Raw genomic sequence first — 15,545 nt, 5'->3', positions numbered from 1 at the left:
GCCCCTTGAAACACTGAATTATTCATGGGTCTGATGCTGTGCAACCTTCATGAATTGTGGGACAAGTACACAGACATGACTATGACTTTGAATGCCTCTGTTCTCAGGGAGTCAAATTGCAACACCTTTAAGTTCATTTGTAAGAAGCAGACTGGTCAGTGGTTTTCTGCTGACACACCCTTTTTAAGATGACTTAAGCTGTGGCTCCAGTTCTTAAGCATGGAACCAGCCACCTGAAGTTTTTACATACTCATGGTATCTGTCAAAAGCAAAAGGAATATAAATCCCTCATGCTGATGACCGAGATAAAATTGACATCAAACAGCAGATTAAGAACATCTCCAAGAATCTGTACCAGACAGCTTGCCATACCCTTTAGAAGAATACAGCTTAAGTCAAAATAATATCACCTGAACTAGACAAACAAGACCACATATTAGTAGTCTGGAACCTCCTTTTTCTGCTTGAATTTTGCCACAATCATATAGTACTAACTATAATTCTTCTATAAAATGATATACTGGACTTAGAATACGATTGCAAACTCATGTCTGCCCTTCATTTCAAATTCTAGTTTTTTCAGCCATCCTTCCACTGTAAAAATAATTGAACTTTAACACCAAAACAGTCAAGTCCCTTCTGTTTGGCTTTTTGTTAACTTCAGCAGAAGCACTGATTGGGAGCTGTACTAACTGGACAGATCCCTGCCTCAGACTAACAACGAACAGGAGAAAAGTATATTCCAGATTAGCAGAAATACTTACAGCACAAGCATCCAGCTGGTCACTGCCATTAAAAGAAATGTTGTGGATAAGTGAATTATGTTTTTTATATATTAACATATATTACAGCACCAGTACTGTAGTCTTAAGACTACATGTGACAAACTGACATAAACGCCAGGATGTGGGTGTGCCTGCATATCCTCTATCCCCCTGTGCCACAGCAGATCTCATACAAGTCAAATTGGAAATACCAAAGTGGTTCAGGAGGCACAAGGCGTGCTCAGCTCATGCTCAGCTGCTGCCTGGAACCTTTCAAATTATACCAGACATTTTAGACCACATTACCAAAGCAACTAAATTACTAAATGTATTAACAACACATTTGTAAGTTTGCCTTACCATAGTAACAACAACGTATATATTTTTCTGGGCTAATTTTAGGAACTCTTCATTCTAACACTTCGCCATGAGTAATATCCACGTAATTCTTTCAAAATTACCAGTTATTATTCCAGCTATCATCATCTTGCCAATAGAGAGGCCAGCCACATATTGCATTTCAAAGTGGAAATTCAGACTGCGTTTCTATACCAGTACCTTCCAGGAAAAGAAAATGTACAAACCTGTATTTTTTATATCAGTTAGTGGCTCATTTCACCATTGCATTTCTTCTCTTTATAGTGGTTAGAGTGAAGTATGGAAATGCAGATGGTGAATACTGCAAATTCCCCTTCTGGTTCAACGGCAAGGAATACAACAGCTGCACGGACGCGGGACGCAGCGATGGATTCCTCTGGTGTTCCACAACCCAAGACTTCGATGCAGATGGCAAATACGGCTTTTGTCCCCACGAGTGTAAGTACATCATTGTTTCAACTTTTTTTTTTTTTCTCCCTGGTAGACTGTTCCCTAGTTATTTGCACATGCACTTCTTCCTTTTCCACCTCCTTTCTGACAGATTTAGATTTACTGCTCTTTAATAGCTCCTCAATATCTGAGCAGAGAAAACTCCCTAAAGGATCCCTTGGTGTAGCAGAATTTGTAACTGATGATGACCCACGTCAAGGCCATTAGAGAAAGACAAGGTCATACTGAAGATATGTCTGGAGCAATATCAGCCCCATCCTTATATCAAAGACACTACAGGTCAAGTTTCACAATCCAGCAAAGACAACCACTTCCCAGAGTAAGGACAGGGCCAAATTTGGAGATGGAACACACCAAATGACAGAAATCTCTGCCTACATTGCTGGCCTTTTGAAATACCGAGGTTTGAACTTCAAGCCCTGAATTAAGGTTGACATATGGCTGATTCCCACAGCCCTTCATAAAGAGGTGCTGAGTTTGCCTTATAGCTTCCCCCCAGGGTGCAGCCGGCCCTGCAGGGAGAGCCAGAAGGGAAATGAGCCCCAGGGGTCCCGCATTGAGTGAACAAAGGTCAGGTGTCTGCTTGGGGATAAAAGCTGGGACCACTTGCAGGGAGTCAGGAGTGTCTGTCTGTGGAGTGCACTCCACAGAGCTTCCTGGTTCAGGGCAGACCTCCTGACTCTCCCTGGAACTGTGTCCCAGTCTGTTTAGACCTTTGTGAACATGGGCTGATCAGGTGAGAGTCACCATGTGGGTACCTTTGTCTTGTTTGGCTTTCTGGTCTGGCTGTTCCCCTTGCCGTCCATGGGAAGCCTTAGCTCCATGTTTATACCGCCTGTTGTGGGTTGAATCATGTCTTTTCTGGTATAGTTGGGGGTGGTGTCAATTATATATGAACCGGTTGACTTGTTTGTACCCCTGGTGGTCATTCATGTCATGACTTTCTTGTTTACAATACACTCGACTTATTGGTTTGCCTTTCTGCTGGTTATGTCATTCTTGTTAGGCCTAGTCATTGGCAGAACACCTTTCCACAAACAATTGAAATTCCATCTCCTTCAGAAGTAGTAACTGACAAAAACTAGCAGTTAAGGATGAAATCCATTAAGCCAAACCTCTGCAACTCTGCATATTAATTTTACTAACTGGTGGCCCAGGTCCTTTGAGTCTAGGAGACCTCTTTATTGCAATGTGGCACTATTATTGTCACAGATCACCCTTTAAATGACTTCACCCTGCATTTCCAAATAAAAATGACTGAATTTTAATTGAGTATCTATGCTGGTACAAAGTTATTTATATGTTGGTATACTGTACATTGCTAGCCAGGAGAGCACTCACCTTTTTTGAATTTAGGTTTTTATTTTTAATGCAGGTCTTAGGACTCGTACTCATGAAGCAGTGTCAATAGCTCGCCTTAGATACAGGAATGACACCATATTTCAGAAATCATAACTCTGTCAGTATCTGTACAAAGCTGTTAAAGGGCCTAGGAAAGCTAAGACTGTACTTAATTTCTAACATTTTGGAATGTGAACAGAATCCTCTGTTTTATGAGTGATTTATTTCATGTTTGGAAACACTCATTTACAGATTAGACAATGTCTACAAAGCTGTCATGTAGCCATAAATTTTAAAAATTAAGCTCTAGATAGTAATTCCTGGGTAACAAATAACAAAGTCTGAGGTGTAAGTCTTAGCAAAGAGGCATCCCTGCTTGGACAGCAGAGCAGTCCAGGCCTGTCAACCCATCCAGGTAATAGTTCTCATCCTCAAAACAGAGGTTTCTAAATGCCAGATTTGTGTCTTGATGAGGTGGGGCTGAGCCATATACCAGGTGCTGGTTAGCTCTCAACAAGGCTTGCATTGTTAATGATGAGAGCAGGGAGAGGGAGGGGGCCCATGTTTAGTACAGAGGTGAAGTTGGTGTTACACAGTGCAACTTTCACGACTGAGCAGATATGACACCAGGCCATGAGACCTTTACCTTGCCCCAGGTGTCACTACGCTACTACGGTTGCCAGGCCTTATGTTCGACTACAAAACCTCCATGTCTGTCCTGTGCTTTGGCCAGATAAGGTGCTCACCTCTCATCCTTGCTCAAGCCTGGTGCAACATAAGAATTTCCCTGGACTTACCAATTCTCCATCAGCTTAAGGTGGTCCTGGGCTAAGGTGGTCTTGCATCTCAGCACAGTAAGCCTAGCTAGCTTCCACACTCTTGTTACCTTACATCCCAAGCAATGGATCCACAGGGTCACTCGAACTCCTGCCTGCTACTGCTGTGCCATAGCAAATAACAGAGGGTTATGAAGGAGGATGAAACAAAACAACAGAGCTTTTGTCGGACTCATGCTAATCCCACCTGGAACAACAGTACTGAATGATTTATAATATTATGCCTACATGTAGTGTGTACAAGGAAAGAGAATGCAGACTGTAATCATTAGTTACAGACTTCAGAACTTCTTTAGCCCAACAGTTACTTCAGGAGATTATATGTACAATCAATTCTTCCTAAAATTTGCTATCTCCTTCATTCCCTCATCACCTTTCCCCACATATCCTCTCTCTCAAGTTAATCCTCTCAGCTGGAAAAGCACAAATTTTGGTTTATTTCTTTAAAATACCCCAAATGCTCAGATACAGTTGGAATCAAACCTGGATTATAGATAGCTGGACAAAGCAAGATCCATGTACCGTGACTGAGCCCTCTGTAAAATTCCAAAGTCACACCCAACTGAAAGTGTAAGCAGTGAAGCACTCTCAGGAAGAGTTGTTTTTGGAAGCTGATGTTCTTGGAAGTGGTGTGTGTCAAGGCTTCTGCAACAGAACAGAAGGGTTTCAGCCCTTTTGTTTCTGATCTAATTGTTTCGCAAGATCTCCGAACCGCGATGCACAGATGTTTCTTATAAACTCAGAGGAGCATTGCTCACTCGGGGTTCTGAGACACCATTTGCTAAAACTCAGCTAATAAATTCAGATACGAGAGGATTTACATCATAGAGTCTATGTTGGGGGCAACATTCCTAATTGTCAGAGGTTCCCTCCCATTTAATTAACTGAAGGTAGTTTCAGTTCCCCTCCTTACACAACCACGCTGCATGTTTGGAAACATTGTTAAAGCTATGGCACTGCACCAGGCTTTTCTAAAGTTAACCCCAGACCTGCACCCTAATGTTACAGGCTGCGTCAGATACCATTTGTCAAACCAGGAAGGAAAGCAGGAAGTTGTCTACCTGCTACACAAATCTTATGTAGGTGTGCTGAACTTCCCTTGATCCCATATGGCAAAGGAGACCTTGAATATCCCTCTCTACCAAACTCCACTGACAGAACAGGGAGTTTAGGCTCCGAACTTTGGTCCTCTGGTACCTAATATTTCTGAGATCTGGACTCTGCCTGCATCTCCCTCACACTGGTCACAGCTTTTGTAGGCTGTTGCTCGACTGCTCTGTCAGGCAGAACCCTCATGGACCTGCAGCCACCTCGACCTTGGATGCGTGCCACAGGGTTTTTAGCAGCCTTCCAGCCTTAGGTCCCCTTACATGACAACTGGCTGATTATTCTGGGAAGAGCTAATGGTGCAGTGCAGCTCACAGATTAGTAATGTCCAGTCTGAGTCTGCTCTCACATGAGCCTATCTTCACTGATTTTTCTACTGATGAGCTTACCACGACACACAACTAGAGTCAGGCCCTTACAAGTAAATAAAGCTTTCAGTTTGTTTTGGGTGAAATTACCTAGTCTCCAACTTTCATTTGCATTAAACAAAGATTTTCCTAGTTAAGGCAGGGAGATGGGGCGTAGGATTTGGAAACTCAAACCATTCTTGTTACCATCACATGATGTTACCTCAAGCAAAATGAAAACCTGCATTTTGACTGTGACTCAGAAAGACTCCGTGCAAAGCAGTAAGAGATTGAGTTTCCATAAGGTTTTTGCAACTTAGCCACATTTAAACCAATAAAAAAAAAAGGCTATTAAAATACAGAGTTTGCCAGATCTAGAGCTGGGAGCAGCTCATGTGGTAAGTGAGTCATCTGAACAACTCAGTTTCATTTTGCCTTCCATTTCTATCATTTCTCTATTAAAAAAATAAAGTCTCTCCTATCACAATAGCCATGGTTCTAGTTAATGCATGTTTCCTGAAGTTAAAGCATCTGAGACAAACAGGAACATCTGCAGCTTGCTCTTTTAGGGAGGCACAGTGTTTTGCCTTGAGATAGGACCTCTTTGTGGCTGTTTCCATGTCCAGGATGCAGAACGATACAGATGAGAGCTTGGCCAGCTCAGAGGTTCAGCGAACTCACGCGTGTGAGCCAGGCCTGCAGAGCTCCAAGTTCTGTCCTTAGTGGGACTGGAGTAACTTACTGGTTCATACCCCTGATACTGAGGCCAATGACTGATTTAAGTGGAAAAGGCAAAATGAATCATCTGTGTCACAATACCCCATTTTACTAGAGCCCTTCCCAGTCATCCTTCAGGCAGAAAAGGTCTTGGGATTTTATTTATTACTACTCTAAAAGTGAAGCAAACTCATGAACAATGTCTCTTGCCATCGATGTATCAGACTAAGCAAAGGCAAAACCTCTCAAATCCTGCACAGACACTGCCGTTGTTACAGCTTTTTGGTCATCAAAAACTACAACAGCAAAGCCTCCCCACATACCTGTTAGGGCTTTAGCTGCAACATCAAACTGAGGGAAGGAAAGGTGTCCCCTTGGACACCTTAAAAAAAGGTCAAGTCACAGATACTTTTGGAATTCAAACTGCCACGTTTCCTTCTGAGGTGCTGTTCTTAAATCTCAAGGGGAATTGACGCATGGCTACATAAAGGATTTTTTTGCCTCTGTTCAGGACGAGGCCAGGGCCATTCCATTGCTTTCATGGTTTCTTCTCACCATCACCTGGCGCTCAGAGACACCGTCCTACCCCTGAGGATCCCTTTAGATAGAGCAGCCAAGAGAAGACACAGGCAGATCCACAGGATGTCAGATGCTCTAAGCCACCTGCATTTTCATCTAATTCAATTTGGACATAAATTTAAAATATTAGCATAAGAGATTTTATCTATCTTTCTCTAAATATTCCAGAAAGTTTACTAAAATCCTAAAACAGACCCCAGAACTTTGTTTCAGTTTAATCTGTACTACTTCATCCACAAGAGAGATTTCTGGTTCTCAGGGTCGAGCTATGGGGCCCTGTTTGTGTTTCTCAAAAGACAGCAAGCAGCCCCTAGAAGACCAATACACTACCTTCAGAAACATTAAAAGACAGGAGAGGCCTCCAGTGTTCAGCTTTGTTGGAAGAGCTATATCTGTCTTCTCTTGCTTATCTATTGAGTGCCTGAAGCCAGCTGTGGGGATTCTCAGAAATGAGAAGCAAAGCCTAGAGGAAAAGCCTACAGGTTATTACCTGGCTTTAACTCTACTCTCTGTCAGCACCCTAAAGAAACTGAAAATGCGCACAGATGGCCATCAGGAAAAGCTGATCCAGTTTGTCTGCGGCTCTGTACAAAGTGCCATTCCAGCAAATGTTTTTGATGCGAGGTAAATTTGAGGTTCCTTAGAGCACTAAGGAACATCAGTGACTTTCTTTGAATCCTCTTTCTAAATGCTGTTTACATTAATTTCATATTATGAGGCAGGCTACAAAGGATATACAAAATTCAAACCACAAACAGCTTGGTAGAACTTCTTTCATTCCTCATCCATTTATAAATGTCAAATATCCCTTCCTTGCTACACACTTGTGAAATTGTAACATCCCTTGGTCTACCTTGCCAAGGCAGTTCATTGCTGGTGTGAAATAGAGGTTCTCAGCGTGAAATGCACTGTGCACAACCACTCTCTAATATCTTTCAAGACCTTCACACATTATCATTGGCACACTCTGACTCCTTGTTGATCCCGAGTGTTGCATGTTGACACCCTTCTCTTTCCTTCTCCCTGCAGCACTCTTTACAATGGGCGGCAATGGTGACGGACAGCCATGCAAATTTCCCTTCAAATTTCAAGGCCAGTCCTATGACCAGTGTACAACCGAAGGCAGGACAGATGGGTACCGATGGTGTGGAACCACTGAAGACTACGACAGAGATAAGAAATACGGATTCTGTCCCGAGACTGGTACGGGAAATTCTTGCTTGACTTTGTCATTGTTCTAAAGTCTCCTTTTTTACACCTTCCCTAGCACACACAAAAGCTGTTAGGCACGGTTTCAGCAGAGGTGGACAAGGCAGTAACTACAACAGGAGTGAGCTCTGTGAATGACACAGCATGTCCCAGCACACTGGGTGTTTCAGGGACACACAGACAGCATTCAACCATGGCACTAAACAAACACTGCAGGGTAACTACGAGTAGATCACGATTTGTTAACGGCCCCAGAAAAGAAGTCTCATGTGATGGAAGAAACCACAAATAATATTTTAGCTTAAAACTTACCATTTACACTTGAAAAAAGACATCTTGTTTAGTATGTTAAGCTTGAATTAATAGATCTTTTCAGCAACTCTAAGTGAAATGGTTTAGCCAGGAAAACATATTTCTGCTTAATAAGTTTTTATACTTTTTAACTTGAGTTTTACTATATAAAAGAAAAAAAAATTAATTTATAGCCTTGTATAGCTTGGCAGGTGCTCAATTTTAGGATACAGACTGGAGCCATAAGTATTTAGATTGTATAAGTTAGCTATGGGAGTTCTAATATCTCAGGCTTTTGACAAAGCCAAGGGGAAGCTACAATCAAACTTCGATTCATCCTCTTTGAGTCTTTTGAAAATGGCCTCAGGATTTGCAACAGGGATTTGGTGTACTGGTATTTGGCTTCCTGTTACTTTTGATAACAAGGTGTATTCTTTCAATTTTACCTTACAGATGTTTAAAAAACCAAATGTTTAAAAAAAGGATCAAGTTATTTGTAGCTTTACCACACAGTTAGGAAGACAAAAATCTAAAGGATAGTTCAAGAAACAAAAGAACATATCTAGAAGCTATACACTCAAAGTTTTATGTTATTTTCATACTCTGTTTATGATACCTACTTTAAACAGTAATGTTAAACTTAGTTACGCCCTCTTCCCTCTAAAAGATACTTGGACATGCACATGCAAATGCTGTTTCTTCTATATTACTGCCATACCCTATATGGATGAGAACACAGGAGAAAAATATACCAGGTTTTACAAAAATACTTATTTTAAAAAGTAATCCATATTTGATATCCTTTTCTTGAAAAAATATGCTAAACCATATGTTTTTTAATTGTACCCACCTGTCAATATAAAACAATGCCTCAATTGACAAGACTCCTCTTCTGAACTTCTGGGCATTTTGTTTTTCTTTTTTTTTTTTTTTAACTTCAAAGCTTATGTTTCAGTGGGACACCTACTAACCAGGTGAATACTCAATAGTCCTTTAATCCTTCTGACACTAAACCCATCTCTGACTTATTTGAGGCACACTTTAAAACACCACCAGGAGATACCAGAAAAAGATACTTGCTTCACAATCACCTTCCACAAATAACTGCTAGGTGCTGCCTTCTCAGATCTGTGAGCACGAGTCCAGAGCTCATTCCTACTCCCACCAAAACTGTGGGCAAGTTAATTGCGGTGGCAATGCCTAGACTGTTCCCTTTTTTCATTGCCAGGTAATTGCCTTTCTAAATATTACTTTTAATCTTATTCCTCATATTCTGAAGAGGATTGCAGATTTTCTGCTTGCTTGCTAGTTTTAATGTGTAGTTTGGGAGAAAATGCATCAGTTTAACCTCACTTAAGGGATTCCCTTCTCACTGTTTTCCTGCCATTTTCCACAGCCATGTCAACAGTCGGTGGAAATTCAGAGGGAGCCCCTTGTGTATTCCCCTTTGTCTTCCTTGGGAATAAATATGAGTCCTGCACAAGTGCGGGCCGCAATGATGGCAAGCTGTGGTGTGCTTCTACCAGTAGCTATGACGACGACCGAAAGTGGGGCTTCTGTCCAGATCAAGGTAAGATCTTTGCCAGAGCAGTGTGGTACCAGCACACCGACCACACTGATGGCGTCACACCTACCATCATTTCATTCTCAGACTTACCACTCCTGCCTGGTTACGGTACTCCCTAAACCAAAACCTGAGCAGAACCCCTCCATTTAAATGTAAGGCTATTGTTAAAGTCAGTTCCTCATTTGTTTGAAACATTCAGATTTTCTATAATTATAATGACAAAGTATCTTTGAAAAATATAAAAATAAAATAAATAGATATTTTTCCTTCCAAGGCTAAAAGTACTAGTTCCTCCACAAGCGATATAGTATTTCACATCAGCCAAATTAGTAACAAATGCTAAATGTAAAAATTTAATATATTTGTGACTGATATTGCCAAATATTAAAAACATCTTTAAAAAAAGAAGAGAGCACCAGTATAAAGGCTGTATGGTAATTATCAGTATATGAAATTATTTCGGTTAATCTTTGTCCTTATTTGTAACATGAGTAAAATTAAATAGAGCAAAAGGCTTTTTATACATCTGCAAACAAATTCAGGTTTTTCTTCCAGGAGAAAAATAATTGCCAAATTTCAGAGACAGACACAACTATACAGACCTGTTTGTCACTTGCATGACATCTCATGATGGAAAGTAAGATCTGAGGTCTAGACTGCAAGATTAATTCTTCCCTGATTAAAAAATGTCTGATTTTATTTGCTACACTTCCTTTTTTCACAGAAGAACTAAGACTGTGGTCAAAGCCACTTGCATGTGAGACAGCACCAAAAATCAACTACAAAAGAGATTTTAGAAACCCTCTAATGAAATGTCATTTCTGGCCATATGTATGACATTCACTGTTGGAGGCTGTAAATATTAATTATGCTATTCATTATTTGGAGATTTTTGATGGGTAGCAAGGCAAATAGAATCACAAGATTCCGAATCACCTGAGTGGTACACTTCTATTCAGATGCAAGCAGCTAATACTACCTTGCTGTGTTGTTTAGGATACAGCCTCTTCTTGGTTGCCGCCCATGAATTTGGCCATGCCATGGGATTAGAGCACTCCGAGGATCCGGGAGCTCTTATGGCCCCTATCTATACCTACACCAAGAACTTTCGACTTTCTCAGGATGACATTAAAGGGATCCAGGAGCTATACGGTAAAGTCCTCTCTCATCAGCAGAACTCATCAGAAAAGCATGCAGCCCAGGTTGAAAACTGGGACTCAGACCTTGCAGTGAATTACACACTGCACAATACCACCAATGCCAGAAATATCCCCTGTTCCTTTCTCCCTGCTTTCTTCATGTTACTACCACGGCTCCTACTTCATTCAAATGCCACAATTTAAGGATGAAGGGTCAGTAAATTTACTGAGCAGCAGCCCCAAAAATCCTCATAACCAACCTCAGATGAAAATTTCTAATGCTTTTACTGGGACAATGAAATGCTATGCTTCCCTCCAGCTTGAAATACCTGATGTGGGTGGTTTGGGCTATTATTGTCTACAACACCGAGCTTCCCAGACTGCACCTCCATGTAAGCAGGGCAGGACATTGTTTCCTGTCCCAGCCTGGAAACAGTTCTCATTGCCTTCCCACAACAATTTGGGCTGCACCATTGCAATATCATTTTCAGAGAGCATATGGGAGCTTGTTTTGCCAATGACCAGGCCCAACAAAAATGATAACACCAGCAGGGAGATGAACCAATATGCAGACTGTATTGTAGACAGAAATGTTACTATATGAATGACCGCCGGGGGTACAAACAGGTCAACAAGCTCGTGCATGATTGACGCCACCCCCAACGATCCCACAAACAACATGACCCAGCCCACAACAGGTGGTACAAACAGTGACCCGAGGTTGCCCACAGTTGGCATGGGAAACAGCCAGACCAGCCAGTTAAACACACGAGAAAAAGGTGCCCACATGGCAACTCTCACCCGATCGACCCGCGTTCGCAAAGGCCTAAACAGACCGGGGCCCAGCTCCAGGGAGAGTCAGGAGGTCTGCCCTGAACCAGGAAGCTCTGTGGAGTGCACTCCACAGACAGACACTCCTGACTCCCTGCAAGTGGTCCCAGCTTTTATCCCCAAGCAGGGACACCTGACCTTTGTCAACTCACTGCGGGACCCCTGGGGCTCATTTCCCTTCTGGCTCTCCCTGCAGGGCCGGCCGCACCCTGGGGGGAAGCTATAAGGCAAACTCACCCCCTCTTTATGAAGGGCTGTGGGAATCACCCATATGTCAACCTTAATTCAGGGCTTGGGGTTCAAACCCCAGCATTTCAGAGCTGGAACTTTGACATAAATATATTTGGCGAGCTCCTGGAGAAGAAATATATTTAAGTATTTTTATGTTGGTATCTTTAAAATTTATTATTTTCTCAACATAAACACTTAGTAAAATGCATGAGTATCGTTATGACTAAAGTACCTTCCATGTGTATATTCTCCATCTCTAGAGGCACAAGTATACTAAAGTCAATTAAGCAGTTGAAGAAAACCTAAACCATTTCTCTATCCGTGCTTTTCACTTTTCTACTGAGATATCTTTCTAATTGTAAATTACTATATTCTATAGTATTCAACACCTTAGAAATGATAATAAGAATATACCAAAATGGTTACCACATGAGACACATTTTTATCAAAAATCTGATTTAAATCCTCATTTTTTCCTTGTTCATAGCTGCTTTAATTAAGAATGGGAATTGAGACATGGGCAAGGTTAAGTGAATTTTCTAAGCTCACACAGAGCTATCTTTGATACAGTTCAGAATTTCACCCAGTTGTCTCAAAGAACATTTCAAAACCTGAGACAAAATGATCTTTCTTGCCTCTTTATAAATGATATAACCCTTTACAAACTGCTTTCTATATAAAACAAATATTTAAAAACCCTTTGTTTTCTTCCATTATTATCTCAAATCAGTCATACCCTACTTTGCTTCGTACAGTAAGTCAACCTCTCCACAAAAAAACACGGCAAATTTCTCATAAGGCAATACAGCAGCAGACAAATAATAAAACAAAATAAAATAAAAGATGGTAAAGTGCATGTTCTGAAGAGCACATTTTGTTTATTCAGGAGGGCAGAAAGATCATACAAATGGCTCAAAATGCATCTTTGTAACTTGTAAAATATTGTCTGTCTATAAGGAGGAGAAATCCACTTTGACATCTCCCTCAGCAGAGCTGCAGATAATTCTGAACAGAAGTGCATTTCTCTTTTTTCAGAAGCCAGCAAAATAAAACCTGTAATGTTAACACTTGAATAGTCACTGCCAAATAACTTTTGAGTTCAATAAGCAGCTCAACATGGATAGTGTCTGGAATGAGGCCTCACAGCACCTTAAGGCAGGACTTGAAGCTAAGGTCTCCTGAGCTGCACTTGAATAAAGATGTCCAAAACATTTTATTCTAAATTTTTTCTCCTTCAAGCACCACTTCCAGATTATTCCCCTTCTAGAAATTCTGGCTGTTGTCTGTGTAACCTATGCAGTGCCCTATGGCAGTGTGACAGTATCTCTGGTCTCCATTACAGAAGTATCCCCTGATGTTGAACCTGGGCCAGGGCCAGGCCCAGGCCCACGTCCAACCCTTGGACCTGTCACTCCAGAGCTCTGCAAGCATGACATTGTCTTTGATGGAGTCGCACAAATTAGAGGAGAAACGTTTTTCTTCAAAGATAGGTAAGTGAGATAAATTGCTTACCAATGAGGCCTCAAGGGAGGAATCTGTCAGACTATTCATCAAAGTCTAGAAATTTATTATTAGGCACAATCTCTGTCCTTTCTTTTGTGTGCTCAGAAACAGCAAAAAGTCCTTATCAACCCTGAGGGAAAGGGGTGGCAAATTCTGGGTTTACAGTTAAATAAAGTGGCTTTCCTTGTCGCAATAGTACACTGCTGGCTCATGGTCAACTTGGGTTCCACCAGGATACCTACGTCCTTTTTCACAAGGCTGCTTGCCAGCCTGTTTGTCTCTAATATGTACTGGTATTTAGGGTTTTTCCTCCCCAAGTGCAGGACCTTGAGCTGGCCTTTGCTGAACTGCACAAGTTTCCTGTCATCCCCCTTCTCCAGAGGTCAAGGTCCCTCTGAATGGCAGAGCAAACCTCTGACCTATCACCCGTTCTTCCCAGTTCTGGGTCATCAGCAAACTTGCCGAGGGTGCACTCTGCCCCATCATCCAGATCGTTACTGCCAATGTTAAACAGTCCTCTAGCCAGTGCTGGCACCTGGTGTACACCACTGGTTACTGGCTTCCAGATAGTCTTCATACGACTGACCTCACCCTCCAGGCCTGGCCAGTCCACCTCACTGCCTGCTCACCTCACCCATACTTCAGCAGCATCTCTAGGGGAATCTTAGTGAAAACAGCATCAAAAGCCTTTCTGAGCTGCTTTCCCCTCATCTACCAAGCTAGTCATTCCATCATAGAAGGTTATCAGGTTGGTCAAGCATCACTTCCCATTTGATAATTCATGCTTACTACTCCCAACCTTTATGTCCAAAAGATTGTCTGTAATTAGAGATAGGAGAGATGATTATCTCCTACCACCTTTATCTTATCACCTTTTCTTAGCGCTGTTTTCAAACTTCTTTGAAAGTCTGGAATTTTCAACCTCAGTCACTATTTTAGACAGTTTTGTGGTGATTTTTACTGGGATCATGCATGTCAAGACGCTATGACAACAACTGTGTCGGTGGTAGTTCTGGCTAAAATCAGGATACAGGAACACCACAAACCTCACCAAAAATAGAGCAAACAAACAAAAAAGCCTGTTCTCATTAAATTTTCTGCTCGATCTTACAGATTGGAGAGCAAAAACTAACCTTGGTGTGAGCCTTGCTGGCTTCTGTGTAGTCACACGAGGGTTGCTTAAAAGGGTGAAGCAGCTGGGAGACACATCCAGACTTATAAATGCTTATGCAAACCAGATATGACCCCCAAAATCTTTAGAAATTTACCCATCTGTAATGTTAATCACAAAATTAGCAATGGAAGAGGTGCATTAGCCAGCACTGCCTGCCAAAGAAGGATTCATTCCCTATAAAATATTTCCGGATGCCTTTTGTAGCAAAACCTACAAGGACTGTAACTGAGCAATGGAAAGCCCATCGCTTTCAGTGGAGTAGAACTCTGGAGGCACTATCCTTCCTGGCTGCATTTCACGTAGCCTGCACACAGAGGGAAACCTTCAGTCTGATTGCAGGGAAATTTCCAATCTCAACTTCTAAAAACACTCCTCAAAAAAAGTAGCTCATCCAAAACTGGGGGCAGTAATCTCAAATGCCTCTTCCACCATGGAGACACTGTTTTAGCAAATCTTTAATTCTAGCATAACTTTCACTATGATAGACTTGTCCAAGGAGGATCTGTTCTTTTCCCATGTTCATAAAGATACAATCACGAAAATCTGTGAGCAAAGCCTCATCCCTGAGTGCTTTAATCCTCATTGAGCCCAAAATCATTAGATAACAGTATTAAGTGACTCAGGGCTGCTGTAATAACACATCAAGGACACTGGTGATTGGGACAGGCCCCATGTGTGCAAGGCCTCCAAGGCAGAAGATACATAAGGTATTTTTGATGCAAAACCAGAGACATTCCTGATAAAATAAGGTGGCTGCAGCTCCCACTGCCTTTGCCAGGGCCAGTATTACCCAGCTGCTGAGCACTGGAGAAGTCACTTGGCAGCGTGACAGTGAGAGACACTAAAGCTCCTTTTTCCCTGCCATAAATCAACGCCTAATTTGAAATCATTTATCCTCAGTTACCCTCAACATTCTTCCAAAGCCATTGAAGATCTGGGCCCACACACATTCACTGAACTTGCCTAAATCAAACACTGACTCCTATCAGATAGAAACATAGGCAGGCATCTGAAGCTGATGGAAGTGTTACAACTCACCTGCAAATGCTCCTTTGGCAGATGTCAGCTGAAATCTAAAAGG

At 41.7% G+C, this 15,545-nt stretch overlaps 1 protein-coding gene across 1 annotated transcript in view; it reads left to right on the top strand.

Annotated features, from left to right (window-relative positions):
- Positions 1-15,545, top strand: part of MMP2 (matrix metallopeptidase 2 (gelatinase A, 72kDa gelatinase, 72kDa type IV collagenase)) — a 36,451-nt gene that overhangs the window by 8,872 nt on the left and 12,034 nt on the right. Inside the window, exons 5-9 of the mRNA XM_008942689.1 lie at positions 1,407-1,580; positions 7,549-7,722; positions 9,416-9,589; positions 10,583-10,738; positions 13,130-13,277. Of these exons, the coding sequence (XP_008940937.1) occupies positions 1,407-1,580; positions 7,549-7,722; positions 9,416-9,589; positions 10,583-10,738; positions 13,130-13,277 (826 nt within the window). The remainder of the gene's footprint in view (positions 1-1,406; positions 1,581-7,548; positions 7,723-9,415; positions 9,590-10,582; positions 10,739-13,129; positions 13,278-15,545) is intronic.

Source organism: Merops nubicus, unplaced genomic scaffold, assembly GCF_000691845.1.
Source record: "Merops nubicus isolate BGI_N331 unplaced genomic scaffold, ASM69184v1 scaffold21856, whole genome shotgun sequence".
In the NCBI taxonomy this organism is placed as follows: domain Eukaryota; kingdom Metazoa; phylum Chordata; class Aves; order Coraciiformes; family Meropidae; genus Merops; species Merops nubicus.
This window is presented reverse-complemented; position numbering and strand designations above follow the sequence as displayed.